We start from the raw sequence: 20,663 nt of genomic DNA on the forward strand, positions 1-20,663 counted from the left end.
TTTTTTTTATCTATTTTTTTTTCCACCTGAGTTGGGTTATTTACCTGAAGCAAATCTACCAAATAATTGAACAGATTCCTACTTACTTGGGCTCTATGAAGTTTCCACTATAATTTATTGCAGTAATAAATATTCTGAATTTTCAAAGATACCTATTATTCTTGGGAAGAGCCTAAGCCCAAATAAAAGATGCTCCAATAGTGTTCATGTTTCCTTTTTAAAAGATATTTTAAAATGAGGTATCCTGTCAAGAAATCTAGACTATAAACTCATTGTGGGCAGGGAATGTAACTGTTTGTTGTTGTATTGTACTCTCCCAAGCACTTAGTACTCCCAAGCACTCAATAAATATGATTGAATGAGTGGTGATACGTACATTCTTTTAGTTATGATTTCTATCTAAACTGATGTTTGGAAAAAATGATTTTTTAAGGATGACCATGATATCAAGATTTTTGCATATTTATTTCATTGTTTCTTCTTTGGTATTAAGTTATTAGTTCTTTATCTGATTTACAGTTTCTGAAAGGGGCTTTAGTAAGTTTTTGGTAATTTATGATTCTTAATTTACTCAGACATTTTGTCTATTAAAAATACTTCACTTACAGGACTATTTGCTTTATTTTGAAACGTTTCTTTGGCCAAAATGGGAATTGTCCTGTCAATAATTTAAACAAATATATATCGAGTTCCCTACTTTTAAAGAAGGGTATCGTCCTATAAAAATTAATCTGTGCAGTCTCAGTAAATACTGTTGTCAAAGCACTCAGTTGCCTTCATAATCACTTTTAAATCACTTTCTGGGGAATCTGGTGGCCTGAGATCAAGAGAAGATGCTGTGAAATCTAAATTTTGAATATTAAATTTTATTTTTCTTCCCCTTTTTAGGGCACAGTTAGTGGTGTGTTGCTAGTGACGCCAAATAATATTATGTTCGATCCACATAAAACCGATCCCTTGGTTCAAGCGAATGGGTGTGAGGAATATGGCATCATGTGTCCAATGGAGGAGGTTATGTCAGCTGCTATGTACAAAGAAATTTTGGACAGCAAAATAAAGGACTTGTTACCCATGTAAGTAAGATTGGTTCTTTCTGTTCTTTGCTGTAAAAGCAGTGGCCATTGTGGAAGAGTACAATCATTTTTTTTTTTACAATCACCTTTTTTTTCCCTCTGTTGCTTCTGTTTTGCTAATTTTCTGGTTTGTAAACTCATCTTACAGCATCTACAGGAATGTTGAGAAGAGTTTTCTAGAGCTTTACAGGTTATATTAGGTTACATAACATTGCTACAGCCAGGAAAATAGAAGATGAGATTGAAGTATCCTTGAAATCAGTTTCATTAATCTGAAGAGATTGTTACTAGCAATGTGCTTCAGTGTCTCCCAGCCAATGTATAATGTTTTGGTATCCATATAAGAATTTAGGAGTTGATGGTTCTATAGGTATATCTCCGTACAAGCATTTGATTAGAGCAAACCTACTCAGAAATTCCCACGAACACCAGTTCTCATTATCAATTAAATCTGGTGGGGAAATTAATGGAAAGTAGGAACTTTGGCATGCATATCATAATAAACTGATTTTAGAGTAAATGCAGAGTTAAATCCTGGGGTACATACTAGAAAATCAAATTAGGCATAGTACTTAGCCTACACAAAGCTCACAGCCTAAGAGGAATCTGAGGGTTAAGTGATTTGTCCAAAGACACATGGCAGAGCTGGGATTAGAACCCAGAACTTTAGAACCCAGCCCCATGTATTTTTATCTAGGTCACTATCTACTTTGCATATCAAGGCTTTAGTTTGGGTCAGTCTTTCTAGTCTTCCTGTTTCAAGGAGTTTGAGTCGCTTGCTGCTTTTACTTTCTATCTTCCTTACATTTTAGTGACCTGCTCTGGGAAACTAAAACTTTTTATAATGAGAATCTATTATTGTATTTGATGTAGTACGATCCTATACTTGTATTAGTTGTAAATGTATTCTAAGTTATTTTCCTTCTGACTTTATAGTGATTGGTTGCTGTCAGTCCATTTGGTTAGTCAGAGTTCCATTTCTTTAACCTCAGAGCTTGCTGGTTTGTTGATTTGGTTAGAGAAGGGAAAGATGGTTCAGATCTTCTTAAGGTAGTATGGGCGATGCATTGCAAATGTGTGGGGAGAAAACCTGTAGTGAGGATTTTATTTTCAACAATTCTACCTGTCCTGGATTTGAACAACAATAATGATAATATGATAATTGTAGTAGTTAAGTGCTTAGTCTTGACTGTAAACTCAGTCTGGGCAGGGAATGTGTTTGTATATTGTACTCTCTCAAGTGCTTAGTACAGTGCTCTACATGTAGTAAGCACTCAATAAATAAGACTGATTAAAAGCACTGTACCAAGCATTGGGGCAGGTAAAAGATAAACAGGTCCGACAAGAGGTTCACAGTCTAAGTAGGAGGTAGAACAGGCATTGGGTCCCCGTTTTTGCCGATGAGGGAACTGAGGCCCAGGTAAGTTAAGTGACTTGACCAAGGTCACACAGCATGTAAGTGGCTGAGCTAGGATTAGAACCTAGGTCGTCTGACTCCCAAGCCTGTGCTCTTTCCACTGGACCATGCTGCTTCACAAGAGTAAAGAGATAGCTCAACTGTTGCTCAGAGAATTCATGAATGTTTTGATTCCTTTTAGACACCATAAAGACCTGAGTGAGCTGTGAAAAGTCTAAATTCCTCCAAGGTAGTAAGAATTATGTCATCTTGCCATATAATTGGCAAACTTGGGGTTAGAGTTTAATATTCCAAATTTGTATTAGTATACACAAATTACAGCTAAAAGTTTACAAGTAATAACTACTGGGTGAGTGTAAAAGAAAATAGATGACATTTACTAAACGAACGTATTAACTGGGTACCTGCAGGATAAGTTGTAATTATCTAATTTTCCATCACACAATAGATGTGTGGTATGACTTGTGACCTTTTTCATGTTGCTAATTGCAACATTTCTTTTTCACGTTGCTGTCCTACTGAGAGCTCACCTCCTCCTACTGAGACCTTACCTCCTCCTACTGAGAGCTCACCTCCTCCAAGAGGCCTTCCCAGACTCAGCCCTCCCTATTCCCTCTGCTCCCCCTCCACCCTCTGCTCCTCCTTCCTCCTTTCCCTCCCCTCAGTTGAGCCCCCTTTCCCTCTACCCCCCTCCCCTCCCAACCTCACCTTCTGCTCCTCCCCCTTCCCCTCTCCTCAGCACTGTGCTCATTTGTATATATTATTTATTACCCTGTTTATTTTGTTAATGAGGTGTACATCCCTTTTATTCTACTTATCGTGATAATGTTGTCCTGTTTTTGTTTTGTTCTATTTTGCTCTACTGTCTGTCACCTCCAATTAGACTGTGAGCCCGTCATTGGGCAGGGATTTTCTCTATCTGTTGCCAAATTGTACATTCCAAGGGCTTAATACAGTGCTCTGCACATAATAAGCTCTCAATAAATGCTATTGTTGAATGAATGAATGTTAATTCTGTGTTCAGTTTGTGGAACATTATAATCAGGGTACTTTTTCATTAATTTCCAACTTCTTTTGACAGAGAAGCAGAGCATTTATCAGTAAGGGACCTCTGCCATTTTAAGAAAATGCCAAGAAGCAATATGGATGAAATAGACTCAAGGGTTCGGGATACAGGGAATGACAGTGCCAGTACTGCTCCAAGGAGCACGGAGGAGTCTCTCTCTGAAGACGTGTTCACCGAATCAGAACTTTCTCCGATACGGGAGGAACTCACTTCTTCAGCCGACCATCGACAAGATAAGTCTTCTGGCGCGTCATCCGAATCTGTACAGACCATACATCAGCTATCAGAAGGTTTAACAGTAACTCCAGATTCCACCAAAACCCTGGGTGACTTGCAATTCGGAACTGAACAGTCGGCCAATACCGCTGGGCCCCTAAATCCTCAAAGAAATTTAGACCATCCCGAAGTGGTCCTCAAGGAAAGCGATCAAGTAGCAGACTGTCTCCATCAGTCTTTGCTGGAAAAGGACCATCAGAGAGCTGCAGAAAAAGCTGCAGACCGGGATTTCACCCAGTTGGAGAATTCAGCCAAAGGAGTAAAGGGTGAAGTTCGGGAGGAAGATTTGCTGGGTAGTGAAATCACAGAGTCTAGAAAGAGGGAAAATGTTAAAGGAAAACTAGGGAAGGAACAAACTCGGGACTCAGAGACAGAAGTGGAGGAGCTACGTAAACTCTGGAAGACCCACACTATGGAACAGACTAAGCAGCAAAGGGAAAATATTCAGCAGGTGTCACAGAAAGAAGTGAAACACAAAGTAGCAGCTGCAGATGGACATATTGAAGGTACGTGGTTCAGTATTTAGAACACTAGAGATGGTTAAATCATCCTTGTTGTCTATTATGGGCATCAAGTGGAACTTTACGTAAGAAAATGTGTGGGGAAACCAAAGTGAAATTGCCATCTTATTTTTAGTTATTCATGGGTATGAAACAGTACACTGAAAAAATTTCATTGGAAGGCAAGAGGATAAGTGAAATTGTCCTGAATTAAAATAGTATGTGTAATTATTGTATTCCAGATCAGGTAACTGATCAGTCTGGAGCATACAGATTTAATATCTCAATGCAACATTAATTCTGTGCTGGAAATGTTAAATGAAAGGTAAATCTTTTTTTAATAATAATGATATCAGTGATATTTATTGAGCACTTCCTGTGTACAGACCATTCTGCTAAACACTCGGGTTGCTCGTATTTGAACGCTTGTTGTGTGCAGAGCAATAAATGGAATTGGTAGACGTGTTCTCTGCCCACAAGGAGCTCGCTATCTAGAGGGGGGAGACATTGAAATAAATAAGGTAATAACATGTATATAAGTGCTAACAATAATAATAATTGAGGAATTTAAACACCTACTACATGTCAAGAACTGTACTAAATGCTGCATTGGGTACAAATTAACCAGGTCAGATAAAGACCCTATCGCATGTGGGGCTCACTGTCCAAGTAAGATTTTGAGGCTCCATTTTGCTGATAAAGAAACTGAAATATCATGTCATATTGATTAGAGCATGGGTCTGGGAGTCCGAAGGTTATAGGTTCTAATCCTGGCTTTGCCACATGTCTGCTGTGTGACCTTGGGCAAGTCAATTCACTTCTCTGTGTCTGTTACTTCATCTGTAAAATGGGGATTGACACCAGGAGCCCCATGTGGGAAAGGGACTGTGTCCAACTCGATTTGTTTGTATCCTCCCCTGTGCTTAGTACAGTGTCTGGCATATATATGCACTTAACAATTACCATCATTATTATCATTAAATGCAGGAAAGATTAGTGACTTGCTCAAGCTCACATAGAAGCTTAAACCACACTCTTCTCCTGGGTTCATCATCCAACCTTTCCTTGACACCTTCCTTTCCTGTTTCTCCTCCTGTCTCTCTGGCCAGTCAATCTAAGTCTCTTCTGTGTGCTCCTCCTCTGACTTCTACCCCCTCAATGTTCAGGTCCTTGGAGAATCATTCGCTCCCATGGTTTCAACTACCAGCTCTATGGTTATGATCCCCAAATTTACATCTCCAGACTTGATCTCTATCCCTCTCTGCAGTCTCACATTTCCTCCTGCTTTCAAGACATCTATACTTGAATGTCCTCCTGTCACCTCAAACTTAACATATCCAAAACAGAACTCCTTATTTTCCCACCCTTCCCACTCTTTATCTGTCCTCCCCCAGACTTTCCCATCACTATAAACAGCACCACCGTCTTTCCTGTCTCACAAACATGTAACTTTGGCGTTATCTTTGACTCTTCTCTCTCAGTCAATCTACATATTCAATCTATCACTAATTCCTGTCAGTTCAGCTTTCAGAATGTCAGTAAAATCCGTCCTTTCCTCTCTATCCAAACTGCTGGTGTGTTAATCCAAACACTTATTCTGTCTTGATTACTACATCCTGTCTCTCCCCACTGCAGTCCATACTTTACTCCGCTGCCCAGAGCAATTTTCTACAAAAACGTTCAGTCCTTGTTTCCCCCACTCCTCAGTGGTTGCCCATAATAATAATAATAATAAGATGATGATATTTGTTAAGTGCTTACTATGTGCCAAGCACTGTTCTAAGCACTGCGGTAGTTACAAGATACTCAGGTTGTCCCATGTGGGGCTTACAGTCTCAATCCTCATTTTACAGAGGAGGTAACTAGTCCCAGAAAGGTGAAGTGACTTGCCCAAGGTCACACAGCAGAGAAGTGGTGCATCCATTTGTCCATCCACCTCCACATCAAACAGAAATGCCTTACCTTTGGCTTTAAAGTACTCAAACACTTTGCTCACTCCTACATCACTTCATTACTCCACTACAACCCAGCCTGCACATTTCACTCCTCTAATGCCAACCTACTCACTGTACCTCGATCTTGTCTATCTCTGCGCGAACCTTTCACCCACATCCTGCCTCTGGCTTGGAGCACTCTCCCTTTTCATATCCGACAGACAATTACTCTCCTTACCTTCATAGCCTTACCCAAGACACATCTCCAAGAGGCCTTCCCCAGCTAAGTGATCATTTTCTCTTTTCCCACTCTCCTGTATCACCCTGGCTTCCTCCCTTTATTCACCACTCACCCAGCTCCACAGCATTTACTTACATATCCATAATTCATTTATATTAATGCCTGTCTTCCCATCTAGATGGTAAGCTCGTTGTGGGCAGGGAATGTGTCTATTTCTTTTGTATTGTATTCTCCCAAGCAGTTAATATAGTAATGATGGTACTTGTTAAGAGCTTACTATGTGCCAAGCACTGTTCTAAGCACTGGGATAGATACTAGGTTATCAGGCTTAATGGGGGTCTTAATCCCCATTTTACAGATGAGGTAACTGAGGCACAGAGAAGTTAAGTGACTTGGCCAAAGTCATACAGCTGACAAGTGGTGGAATCAAGATTAGAACCCATGACCTCTGACTCCCAATCCTGTGCTCCTTCCACTAAGCCATGCTACTTCCCTAATACATTCATTCAATCGTATTTTTTGAGTGCTTACTGTGTGCAGAGCACTGTACTAAGCGCTTGGAAAGTGCAATTCGGGAATAGAGACAATCCCTACCCAACAACGGACTCACAGTATAGAAGGGGGAGACAGTCAACAAACAAGTAGACAGGCAACAATACCATCAAAGTAGATAAATAAAATTATAGATATATACACATCATTAATAAAATAGAGTAATTGATATATACAGGTGCTGTGGGGAGGGGAAGGGGATGGAGGAGAGGGAGGGAGTAGGGGCAGTGGGGAGGGGAGGAGGAGCAGAGAGAAAGGGTGTGCTAGGTCTGGGAAGGCCTCCTGGAGGAGGTGAGCTCTCAGGGCTTTGAAGAGGGGAAGAGAGTTAGTTTGGCAGATGTGAGGAGGGAGGGCATTCCAGGCCAGAGGTAGGACGTGGGCCAGGGGTTGACGGCAGGACAGGCGAGAACGCGACAGTGAGGAGGTTAACAGCAGAGGAGCAGAGTGTGCGGGCTAGTGCCTTACTCAGCGTAAGCATTCAATAAACACGGTTGATTGTTAAGGAAATGGCAGTGCTGGGATTAGAGCCCAGATCCTCTGGCTCCCAAACCTAAGCTCTTTCCACTAGGCCATACAGCCACTCCCCCCTTTTGAACTGTAAAATTTCACTGATAAAGTCTCCCATCATGAACAAAGGATAGCTTATATACTGTAAATATGTTGTTCTTTAGCTGTTCAAATTTTATTAAGCAGAATGTCTTTAAAAGGAAAATCTATGAAAATCAGTCTTATTGAAGGTTTACTGTTTAATCAGTAAAACAACCTTAGAAAAATGTCCTTTATTTTCCAACAAAATAAATGTTATTCATTCTACAGATTGCTTGATAATTAACTCTTGAGCTGTATTTGGACTTTGTACCTGACCAAGCTAATTTTATTTTCAATCATTATTTTGAAATTGATGCTCTGTGACTGATTAGAAATCTATGATAAAGGTGTTTCCCACAAAAGATCAAACATATTATATTATGGTATATCTGAGGGGACAGTTACTAGAGATTTCCAGTGGGTAAATGCTAAATAAAACAACTTTTACTGTATAGATTACCTCTAGTGCCCTAGTGTCCTTCTTTGCTTGCGGGCAGGGATCGTATCTTTAAACTCTAGTGTATCATAGTCTCCCAACTGCTCTGTCAGTCCTCTGTCAATCAGTTAGATCTATTGAGCTCATACTGAGTGCAGAACACTCTACTAAGCACTTGGGAGAGTAAATGGTGTACAGTATAACACAGTTCGTAGACATGTTGCTTGTCCACAACGAGCTAGCAGTCAAGAGGAGGAGAGAATGTGAATAAATTAAGGGGAAACTTATAAGTGCTGTGAGGCTGAGGGAGAGGTGAATAAAGGGATCAAATCCAACTGGGTGACGAAGAAGTGGGTGGAGAGAAGAGGAAGTGAGGATTTAGGGAAAGCCTGTTAAAACCGATGGTAAGAAGTTCCTGTTTCATGTGGAGGTGGATGGGCAACCACTGGAGGTCCTTAAGGAATGGGGAAACATGGACCGAATGTTTTTGTAGAAAAATGATCTGGGCAGCAGACCGGACTAGTGGAGAGAGACAGGAAGTAGAGAGGTCAGCAAGGAGGCGGATACAGAAATCAAGGTGGGAAAGGATAAATACTTGGACTAATTTGGTAGCAGGTTTGATGGAAAGTAAAGGGTGGATTTTAGTGACGTTTTGAAGTTCAACCGACGGGATGTAGTGACAGATTGAATATGTGGGTTGAATGGGAGAGATAAGTTGAGGATAACACCAAGGTTATATAGGCTTATGAGATAGGAAGGGTGGTGGTGGTGCATACAGTGATGGGAAAGTCAGGAGGAGGACAGAGTTTGGGTGGGAAGATAAGCAGTTCAGTTTCGAACATGTTAAGTTTGAGGTGTTGGCAGGAAGGTAGAGATGTCTTGAAGGTGGGAGGAAATGTTAGATGGCAGAGAGGAAGATAAGGGCCATTGATGTAGATTTGATATCATCCACATAGGGTGGTAGTTGAAGCCATGGGAGCAAATGTGTTCTCCAAGGGAGTGGGTGTAGATGGAGAATAGAAGGGAACCCAGAACTGAACCTTGAAGAACTCCCAAAAGTTAGGGGGTGGGAGACAGAGCAGGAGCCTGCAAAAGAAACTGAGAATGAGTGGCCAGAGAGATAAGAGGAAAAGCAGGAAAGGACAGTGTCAGTGAAGCTGAGATTGGATATTGTTTCCAGGAGACGGAGGTGGTCAGCAATGTCTCAATGCAGCTGAGAGGTTTAGGAGGACTAGAATGGAATTTGAGACCATTGGATTTGGCAAGGAGATCATTTGTGATATTTGAGAGGGCAGTCTGCATGCAGTAAATGCTCAATAAATACTATTTATTATTATATATATGTATATACATATTATATTACTATTACATTATATATTATTATATATAATAAATCAATCCTACTTAGGATTGATTTAAACAGTGGTCAAGAGAAGGAAGATGAACAGTCAGGACAGTGACTCAGCTAAGGCAAACATTTACCATTCTGGGCTTTTGGAACATCCTGGGCAAGAGATCTCCCCAGAAAGAAAGGGACAGGCCAGGTAGAGTGGGACAAATTGATTTTTAAAGAGCCAGGTAGGGTTGAACCAGTAGGCAGTGGGGGAGGGCTCAGGGTGCCCACAGGAAATAAGGTTAATAAGATTAAAATTGGGTAGAGCATGTGGTTGGGAGAGAGTAAGGAGGATGGTGTAGTGAGAAAAGAAAAATAAGTGAAAAGACTTACTTGCATGACAAATGCTCCTCAATAGTAGAATAGCTAGCCTAAGCGGGATAGTTGAAGCTATGATGAAGTTGTCTAGTCATAATAATAATATTAATGTTACTTGTTAAAGTCTTCCTATGTGCTAAGCACTGTACTAAATGCTGGGATTGGCACAATCCATGTCCCTCATGGGGCTCATATTTTAAGTAGGAGGGAGTAGGATCAAATCCCCATTTTACAATTGAGGAAGCAGGCACAGAGAAGTTATGACTTGCCCAAGATCACACAGCAGAGACGTGTCATTGCCATGATTAGAACCTAGGTCCTCTGTCTCACAGGCCTGTCTCCTTCCCCTAAACCATGCTGCATACACAAGATATTTAGAGCTTGAAATAGAACCCTCACTGTGGGAAAGAAGTTTGAAGTGGAAATACTATTTAGGAAGAATTACAGTGGCCTAGTGATAACAGCTAGGGCCTGAGAGTCAGAGGACCTGGGATCTAATCCCGGCTCTGCCACTTATAATATTAATGATAATAATACTAATAATTGTGTGTCATATGGCATTGAGCAGGTAATTTCTTTTTGCTTCATTTTCTTCATCTGTAAAATGGGGGGGGGTGTAAATCCTACTGTGTCCAACCTGATTATCTTGAATTTACTTCAGCGCTTACTTTAGTACTTGGTACACAGTTTTTTTTAATTATTAGTAGTAATAATTTTGTTTTAGAAGAATTTTATTTTCTTCTACACTTATTGAGCTATTACCTAAGGGCATATAATTCACAAGGCTCATTTTTGTTCATTTGTGATTCCAGAAAACAGTCCCACTATAGAATGGCATGTATATGGCAAAGACAGGAAGTAGAGTTGAAACTGTTCAAGAAGGAAGGTCAGAAATAAAACAAATTGGATTAAAGCAAATAAAAATGTTGAATTCATATGCCTTCAAAGTTGTGCACACTCTGAATGCACCACTTGGGCCAAATTTTCATAATATTTGGAGGTATACTTGGACATGTGCAAAACTTTTTTATTCCTTTTCACTCTATGAAGAATTTCTGTCTTTGTGTGTATTTAAGTAATTACATTTTCAGTACATTTAGGTGCTTAATGTGGATGGATGTTTAAGAGAAGCAGCAAGGTGTTAGGAAATTATGATGAAATGTATGGAATATGATTCTTTGGGATGGATGTTTGTTATTTTAAAGTGCCATCAGTTAGACTATATATAAAACTTAAATGGTTTTCCACACTGAATATGCTTGAATTTGGAAGGAGACACCCAACCTAAGTATTAGAGTAAATTGTTTGTGATTGGATTTGCTTTTCTTGTTTCTCAATTTTAGGGTCTGCTCTACTGAAAGAGAAGAGAAGACATCGATTACATAAATTCCTCTGTCTCAGGGTTGGGAAACCAATGAGAAAAACCTTTGTATCTCAAGCAAGTGCAACAATGCAGCAGTATGCACAGAGAGATAAGAAACATGAATACTGGTTTGCTGTACCACATGAAAGGTGAAAAAGTAATTTATTAGAAAATTGTTGAATTTTTTTCCAATTTGTGTATCCTTTTTGCTCCATGGGAGTAGTAGAATACAAAGTTTCTTAAGATGAATTCCTTGCTAACATTTCTTTTAGCATGTTATTAATGGCACTAAAAAGTCTTTCCTTTCCAATGCCTTTGAATTCTTTAATGATTGAGACAAAGCTATTGGTTATTTAATTGTAGATGAACTACGATTTCATTTAGTTGAATTTTATTTAAATTGGAAGAATGCGTGTGTATAATACATACATTTTGGGAATTCCTACAGTCTAAATGGTAGGCTTTCTGGAGCGTATATTATTGACTTTGCTCAACAATTCAATGGACTTAATAGAAATAATTTTGTATTTGGCCTGAAAAAGTTGATGCAACTTTCAATGCCTGACTTATTAGTGGTCATTTTTGTACTGGGAGTCTCTGATTTGTATTCTGGTTACTTGCTCTGCGTATTTGGTATGTATCAGCAGTGAGTTTATAGTAATGTTATGTTTTTATATATTGAACTCAGTGTCTGATTAGGCCAAAAATGGTTTAAAATGATTTGTAAATAATTGAGGAATATGTGAATATTTATGCCACTACATGTAGTTCCATAGTCTTGATAATATAGTATCTAGGAGTAGGGATCCACTGATGATGATTTTCAGTTGTTTCAATTTATTACAGTTATTTCAATTTGTTTCCTTTTCAACAAAATGGAAATTATTTCTTTGTCTCTGGAATTTTGGCCAGGTAGATAGGTCACCTGAACTTCCCATTTTGATCAGAAAGCATGTCAGAAAAAAAAAAATAATGAAAATCAAAAATGTGATCTGGAACATTAATATCCAGTGACATATCATAGTGCGTAGTGCAGTGCTATGCAAAGTAAGCACTCAATAATTACCATTGATTGGTTGATTCAATCAAAATTCAGCTAAATTGGTCTGACCATTGTGTATCCTTTCCTCTCTTTCATTCACAGGACCGACCATTTGTATGCCTTCTTCATTCAGTGGAGTCCAGAGATATATGCAGAAGATACTGGAGAATTTACTAGAGAACCTGGATTTATAGTGGTTAAAAAGATTGAAGAACCTGAACCTAATGAGGATTCTACCAGTGAAGGTGCAGCTAGAGAATGGGAGGTAAGGAAAGATCGAAATTTTTGCTAGTTTACAATTGTAAATGTTCAGGTGATAAGTTCATAAAATATTCCTATTTAAATGAAGTATATATTTTCATTCAATCTGTTTTAACCTTAATTATTTTGCTATCCTTTCACTTTTGCCGTAATCGGACCAGTTATCAGTACAGTGGTAATGTACATTTTAACATTTTTACTGTAATAGTATTAAATGCTTGAAGAAAAAGTTCCTGTATCGGTGAGAGTACCTGCAACTTAGTGGCTATTTGCTCCTGTCATTGTTTAGAGTATAAAGGCAATGAATGTGGAGAGGAAAAGACATTAAGTATGTGGTATCATCTGCATATTTATTCAATATTTCTTTTTGTTTAAATTCTAATTTATCCATGGTGGTGGGAACTTTTTGAAGGGAGTACATTTTAGTATTTTCATGTCGTTGAGCACTAGCACAGAGTCCCATGAATTAAATCTAATTATCCTGGTTTTGAAAGACATAAGGCATGGAGGGGAAAAAAATAATGAAAATTAAAAATGTGATCCAGATCATAAATTGAAATGTTTCTATAGATTAGTGATTCTCATTTGCAACAGATGCATCATCTAAATTATATGAGTGTTTGAAGAGGGGGCCATTCATTTTGAAGAGCAGTAAAATGAATCTGGTTGAAATGTTTTTAATCTCATCGCGTGTTGCTTGAACTCTTATCTAATATTGCACTAGCTTTACATACTACGTCATTACAGCGTAAGACATGTCTTTCCTCATAGAAATTTTATAGAGTAGACCTCTTTAAATGAGGGTAACAGTTTTATAGAATGTACGTTGCATTTTGAATAGTTTTGATTTTTGTAAAGTAAAAATTATAATCCAATTCCATTAGTAAATCATTTTAGCTTGCTTTATGCTTGGACCAATTTCTTCCTGCGTTCTGCAATAGATAATATGCATTAGATACTCAAATGCTATCATCAACCTGTAATGATAAAATCATGTAACTGTTTCTGTTTTGCTGTGCAAGACAACATGCATTATTTATAAAACAGAATTTGCACTTGTAATTTTGTTTTGAAATGTGTGGGCCAATTCACTGCATATACTATACACAGAAAAAAGTCAAAGATAATAATGATAACTGTGGTATTTGTTAAGTGCTTACTATGTGCCAGGCATTGTACTAAGTGCTGAGGTGGATATAATCAAATAGGGTTGGACATAGTCCCAGTCCCACTTGGAGCTCACAGTCTCAATCCTCATTTTACAAATGAGGGAACTGAAGAAAAGAGAAGTGAAGCGATTTGTCCTAGGTCACACAGCAGACAAGTTGGGGAGCCGGAATGAGAACCTATGACCTTCTAGGGTTCATTAATATGCAAATTTTACCATTTTATAGGTCTATCTTGAAATGCCCTAAATGTGCATCTCTTAGAGTACATAAAAAGTTCCTCTTTTTACAAGCCTTTGTGTTTCAAGTCCTGTTAGACCTAGAACAGATAGATTATAAGTGAATGGAAATGGTCACATCTGCTTCTAAAAAGCAGTCAGTATCCTCCATGTTCTTATGAGTAACCAATACATCCAGCTTTCCTATACTGAGTTATGGCATTAAGTACTTTGTACATTACATAATTGGAAAACTTTGTTTTGAGGAAAACTTACTCATTGCAATGCCTCACTCATAGTTCAAAAGAAAAAAAAGTATGGAAAAACTATGGAATACACCGATTACTTTGTCATACTCATGCTAATGAGTATGTTTCTCTAGTTATTTGTCTAGTTATCTAGATTGTTTGTCCTCTCCAATTTGGAGGAATCTGATGAGAGCTGAGGTGGGTGCAGGAGAGCCACTCTGACCTGTGGCTAGCATGGAAAGTCAAGTAAAATTTGCCTCACCTCCATTCTGTACAAGGGTGGAGTACATCTATCTGGACATCTTACAGACTTCTAGTCATATTTGGGTAGATATTGTCCTGGAGATTGGACAGAAGCAGGCTGGCTCCATTTTAGGCCCTGCTATAAATTGATCAGAATGCCCTGGAACACTTTCCCCATCGAGCCTGGAGAGCCCCAAAGGTAGAGCTGGTTTCAAGACTGTCTCAAAGGGCTGGAAATCTCATTCCAATCTCCCCTCCCCAAAGGACCTGAGGCAGATGGTCATGGGGGGAATCCTGGTGAATTTGCACCCTTGAAATGTTTTGAGCTGGAGTAGTCCAGCTAACTTTCTAGTACATTTATGTGATTTGAAGGCATTAAAAATGCAATAGAGAAGTTACCAGCCCTGACACCTCATGGCACATCAGCCTGTCAGGAATCTGTGTGAGCCGTGTGGGTGTGGGGGGAGAGGGAGGGAAGGAGAGAGAAAAGGGAGATTTGTCCTTTGGATTCTAAACTGACACTATTGATGTGAAATGTTTTTTCCTCTTTGCCTGTGTTTCCTATTTGGTTCCTATTGTGTTTCCAAATAGATTGGTGCACAACCACAGTCCCTTAGAAATTGTGTACAGAAAGTTCTTGTTAAAACTGTTTATTGCTTCCTTCAGAGACCGAAGCCATGTGCCCATTGATTACCATGGTTCCTCTTAAAATAGACTCCAACCTAGACAGGCTTTCCTCTAGTGCCTTTATCCAGTGTTCACATTACTCAAGTTTGAGGACCCCTTATTGGGCGGTCAGTAGCTGCTGTCCATCTTCAACCTGTCTCTGCTGCTGTCAGGCATTCTACCCCTCTTCTACTATCTGCTCCTCTTCTCCTCCCTGTTCATTAGGGAGAGTGGGATTCAGGTTAGGGAGATGGGTGAGGTTTCTTTAGCCATCATCAGCTCCTTTTGCTGTGGCTAATTTAAATGGAAACTCCTTTCTCAAACTCCCCAGGAATTTTCTTCTTCTCTTTGCTGTTTCTGCTTTTCAGGAAGATCAGGCCTCCAAGAAGGAAATTGACAAACAACTGGTCTTCAATGTGACAAGATGCTAACTATACATTCCAGAATATGTAGAAGGGATTTTCTTTTCAGTCACACCTGCACTCAGGGATAGTATTATCTCAATGTCCTTAGTACCCCCTTTAAAAATGAGAGACAGCTTTCTCTTCCTCTTTCTGCCCTTCCTTCTGTATTTTATCATGAGCCAGGTAGGACTGCCCTATTTATTTCGGTAAAGCTGTAGGCTGCATCTCTTTCCACTTAACAATCTTGGGCCTGGCAAAGATGGTTAACTATCATGGTACTTGGCTGTTGGTGACATTTAGCAAGGACTTCTAATAGGTAGATTTTATTGCAGGGAATCGTTAAACCTGTACTTCAGATTATTCATTCCATAGTATTTATTGAGCGCTTACTATAATAATAATAATAATGTTGGTATTTGTTAAGCGCTTACTATGTGCAGAGCACTGTTCTAAGCGCTGGGGGAGACACGGGGGAATCAGGTTGTCCCACATGGGGCTCACAATCTTAATCCCCATTTTACAGGTGAGGTAACTGAGGCCCAGAGAAGTTAAGTGACTTGCCCACAGTCACACAGCTGACAAGTGGCAGAGCTGGGATTCGAACTCATGACCTCTGACTCTAAAGCCCATGCTCTTTCCACTGAGCCACGCTGCTTCTCTAATAATAAATGGTGGTATTTGTTAAGCGCTTACTATGTGCAAAGCACTGTTCTAAGCGCTGGGGGATACAAGGTAATCAGGTTGTCCCATGTGAGGCTCACAGTCTTCATCCCCCTTTTACAGATGATGTAACTGAGGCACAGAGAAGTTAAGTGACTTGCCCAAAGTCACACAGCTGGCAAGTGGCAGAGCTGGGATTCGAACCCATGAACTCTGACTCCCAAGCCCGCGCTCTTTCCACTATACTACGGTGCAGAGCACTGTACTAAGCGCTTGGAATATACAAATCGGTAACAGATAGAGACAGTCCCTGCCTTTTGACGGGCTTACAGTCTAATTGGGGGAGACGGACAGACAAGAACAATAGCAATAGTACTCCTGGGTGGCTAGAGGGTAGTACTAGGCACTGGAGGCTGCCTCGATAATGATGTCACAGGTATCTAATTACCAGAAGCCTCAAATCACTGACAACAAAGAAATACCTTGAAGAATGTATTCCTGACTCATTCCCACAGTCTGTGAGGCCAACAGCACTGTCACTTACTGTGAACAGGGTCAGATTTTCTTCATGTAGTTGGCCAAGAAAATTTACCAAATACTCAGCCCATTTAGCCTTCCAAGGGGAGCTCAAATGGAATAATAATAATGATAATGATAATAATAGCACTAAAGTGCTTATTGCCAAACCCCATACTAAGTACTGGGTTAGCTACGATGTAAGCAGATTGATCACAGTCCCTGTCCCACTTAAGGTTCATAGTTGCAGCAGGAGGGAGAAAAGGTATTTTGTGTATGTTTTATAGATGAGGAAATTGAGTGCCAGAGAAGTTAAGTGAGATGCCAAAGTTCATACTGCAGGCAAGTGGCTGAGCCGGAACTAGAATCCAGATCTCCCGCCTCCCGGGCCTGTACTTCTTCTGCTATGTCACATTGCTTCTCTGGTACACCAAATATGTGATGCAGTGCATTATTGGAAAGTAAATATGCTTTATTCAGTTAATTGGAATATAGTCAATTTGAGGGCTTTGTTTCAGTGCTTTATTTCTGCTCTAAGAACATTGTAGTATTACACCCTCTTTTATTAATCTCTTTTGTTCAGACAAGTGCATAGAATATTATCTTTTATACTGATGGCATTCCCCTAACACCAACTTACTCACCATGCCCTGATCTCATCTGTCTCGCCACTGACCCCTTTCCCACATCATCCCCCTAGCCTGGAACTCCCTCCTCCTCTATATGTAGACGATAACTTAAGGCCTTCCCCCTTAAGCCCTCTTTTTGTCCCTCCATCTATGTACTTGGAATCTGTGACCTTTAGGTGTTTGATATTCACACCCCCGACCCTACAATGCTATGTACATAACTAAAAAATATGTATTTATTAATTTTGATATATTTAAATTATGTATTTATATTAATGTCCATCTTTCCCTGTAGACTGTAAGCTGTATATGGGCAGGGAGCGTAACTGCTAATCCTGTTGTACTCTATTCCCCCAAGCATTTAATGCAGTGCTCTGCACATAGTAAGTGCTCAATAAATGCCATTGATTGATATTTATGTTTTTGTGGATTTAGAATGTGTGAAGTGCTGATTTGGGATGATTCTGGGAGATCTTTTTACTATGTCGATGTAGAATGGTTCCATTTAAGAGGTTTGGCAAGGTATTTGGAAATGACTGTCTGTCTCTTTAAACCGTTTAGCCTTTTGCTCTTAAAGAATTGTGCATACGGCAAACAAACTTGAATATGAGAAACCCTACCTCCTTCATGTTGCCACCGTTCAGAACTGGCTGGGCTCTGGATGCCACTCACTGATTAGCTGTTTGTCTTGTCTGTCAAATCTCTGTATCTAGCAAGCTGTTTTGTCATCAGAGTAGGGCTCTGGTTGTGCCTAGAATTGGTTGCGGAGAGAATGGTTTTCGGAACAGCTTTTCTGCACTTTTTAGCTTCACTTAATTTGTCTTAAAAGGGAAATGTCTCGTCTCTGGTATGAGAAGAAGGAAAGAAGCCAACCAGTGAATCATAAATATAATCTGGTAAATTCCACTAAAATATTTTCATTTCTCATTTTCTTAATATTCTTGCTGTGACACTGAGCAAAACGTGTCTGTGAAAGTCTGAGCATAAAATACCTGTAGAGAATGTCACATTTCATAATTCAGTTAAGTTGCAGTGATTTTGCCTTGTCTCTGCATTTAAAAAAAGTTCATCCATTCTGTTTTTCTAAAAAAAACCATTTGGTTTAGCTTGATTATATGAACAAGAAAAGACTCAATCCTTATTTACTCTGGAATTGTTTCCAGTGTAACTTTGAAAATGCCGTTTTTCAAGTTTATGGGAAAATATTCTTATTTAAGCAATGCTTCGAGTTTATCCTATTCTGTTTATATCTTGGTTCATTTTAACAGCTTCATTAATAAATTTATGAGCTGTCTTTGGTTCTGGGAGAATTTAAGATAAGTGCACTAGGAATTGTGTAAAGATCTTAATTTACTTAGCTTTTTTGTGAGAAAATAGATTAAAATTTATATGAAAAGGAATTTTCTTAAAGCTGAAGATGTGGAATTTTAAGGAAAGGTTATTCAGGAGAGGGGTAGGGAAATGTCCAAATCCATCTGAATGATAAAGTTACCAGGAATACTTTTCCAAAACTGTTACGTGGAATCACATAAATAAATACACCATTCCATTCAGAATGGTAAAGATTTGTGTTATTTGTTAAGCGCTTACTACATGTCAAGCACTGTACTAAACATGGAGGTAAAAAGAAGAGAATCAGGTCCCGCATGGTGCTTCAACAGTCTAAGTAGGAGAGAGAGAACAGGTATTGAATTCTCACATTGTAGTTAAGGGAACTGAGTCATAGAGAAATTAAATGAGTTCATTTAGTTGTATTTATTGAGTGCTTACCAAGTGCAGAGCCCTGTACTAAGCACTTGGGAGAGTACAGTACAGCAATAAACAGACACCTTCCCTGCCCACAACGAGTTTACAGTCTAGAGGATGAGCTTGTTCAAAGCACAGACAAATGGTGGAGAGGAATTAGAACCTAGGTCCTCTGACTCCCAGGCCCTTTTTCCTTCCATTAGACCACACTGCTTCTCAAAGACCTTTTGTCTTAGGATGTAATCTTGTTATGTGATGGAAAGATACTCAGCATCAGTAACATACTATCATATGGTTTTATTTTCCTTTGATAAGACAACTTGTCAGTTTGCATGTGGACCTATGATTAATTTAGATGTGAAAATTATGTGTAAATAATATTTTCAACTTCTTTGGAAGTTATTGGTATATTTTAAGGATGGATTTTCTTATAGTAGACTTCTTGCACATTTTAGCAAGTCCCTAAAGCTAATTATAGACTCTTGAATATGACCTAATCCTTTATCAAATCACTGTTACTAAAAGTGCATATTATTTAACTGATGTCTGAGGACCTGCATTCTAATCCTGGCCCTGCCACTTTTCTGCTTCATGACCTTGGGTAAGTCATTTAGTTTTTCTGTGCTCATTTACCTCATCTGTAAAACGGGGAATTAAGACTGTGAGTCCATATGGGACATGGACTGTGTCCAACATGATTAGCTTGTATCTACCCAGCATTTAGTACAGTGTCTGGCACATAGTAAGCCCTTAATAAATACCATTTAACACCCCCCCCCCCATGTGTCATATTTTCTTTAAGCAATGTAATTCCTATGCTGTATTCTAGGATTTCATGCATTAATGAAATGAGCAATATAACAGTATGAAAAAGAGACTCTGAGCTCAATATAACCAGGGAATGTGTTGGCTAATTGGGTTGTATTGTGTTCTCCCAAGTGCTTAATACAGTCCACTCAATAAATATGGTTGATTGGAGTAGCCGAGTATTTGAGCTTTCCAGTCTATAGGGGTTTTTTTAGATCCCCGGCTGTTAGTAGTTGTCTTTGTATTATATATTTATAATACAAAATATATAGTATAAGTGTAAAGTATGCATATTTGTACTTATACTTTATATTTATATATTGGCACTGAAAAAAGCAATGTGGGCTAACGTCAGTAGAGTTTGGCAGGTGAGTATTTGCTTTGAATATTGGTAATTATTTAAGACATGGGACAGGTAAAGCTATTCCCCAAATATAAATTAGATCCAGGTGGAGGTTCTGTAAATTTTCAGGTCAATAGTACACTGTTCCTGTACCAGAGCATACCTGTGGAATGTTACGCTAATTAATTTACCTCCTGAAAAATCTGATTTAGACTCAAGGAGTAGCTTTCATGTCTAAAACACCTGGATTCATATCCTTTAAATGTGTCATATTCAATAGTATTTTATTTCAATAGTATTTATTGAGCGCTTACTATGTGCAGAGCACAGAAGAACAAGTAACTACAAGAGAATGATGACTGTAAGAAAAGTAAGTGTTAAATCCTTAAGGCACAGCTAGTTAGATCTAGATTTAGATTTCGATGTAGATCATATTTAGAGTCAAGTATAGAAAAAATGAAATAACCTACCACACATATGTAGAACTAATCATTTTAAAAATTGCTGTCTTCATTTACTTTTTATTATTTTGTGCTTCTTGCTAATGACCCAAGAGA

At 38.9% G+C, this 20,663-nt stretch overlaps 1 protein-coding gene across 14 annotated transcripts in view; it reads left to right on the forward strand.

The window, feature by feature from the left end:
• Nucleotides 1–20,663, forward strand: part of OXR1 (oxidation resistance 1) — a 341,306-nt gene that overhangs the window by 291,953 nt on the left and 28,690 nt on the right. For 13 of the 14 annotated variants that reach the window (XM_029062165.1, XM_039911838.1, XM_029062172.2 and 10 more), the window contains 4 exons: nt 889–1,073; nt 3,572–4,338; nt 11,138–11,306; nt 12,302–12,464. In XM_029062165.1, the coding sequence (XP_028917998.1) occupies nt 889–1,073; nt 3,572–4,338; nt 11,138–11,306; nt 12,302–12,464 (1,284 nt within the window). Of the gene's footprint in view, nt 1–888; nt 1,074–3,571; nt 4,339–11,137; nt 11,307–12,301; nt 12,465–17,974; nt 18,107–20,663 lie in introns of those variants that run through there. The other variant, XM_007663660.4, reaches the window with a different exon arrangement.

This window comes from Ornithorhynchus anatinus, chromosome 4 (genome assembly GCF_004115215.2).
Source record: "Ornithorhynchus anatinus isolate Pmale09 chromosome 4, mOrnAna1.pri.v4, whole genome shotgun sequence".
Taxonomy (NCBI): domain Eukaryota; kingdom Metazoa; phylum Chordata; class Mammalia; order Monotremata; family Ornithorhynchidae; genus Ornithorhynchus; species Ornithorhynchus anatinus.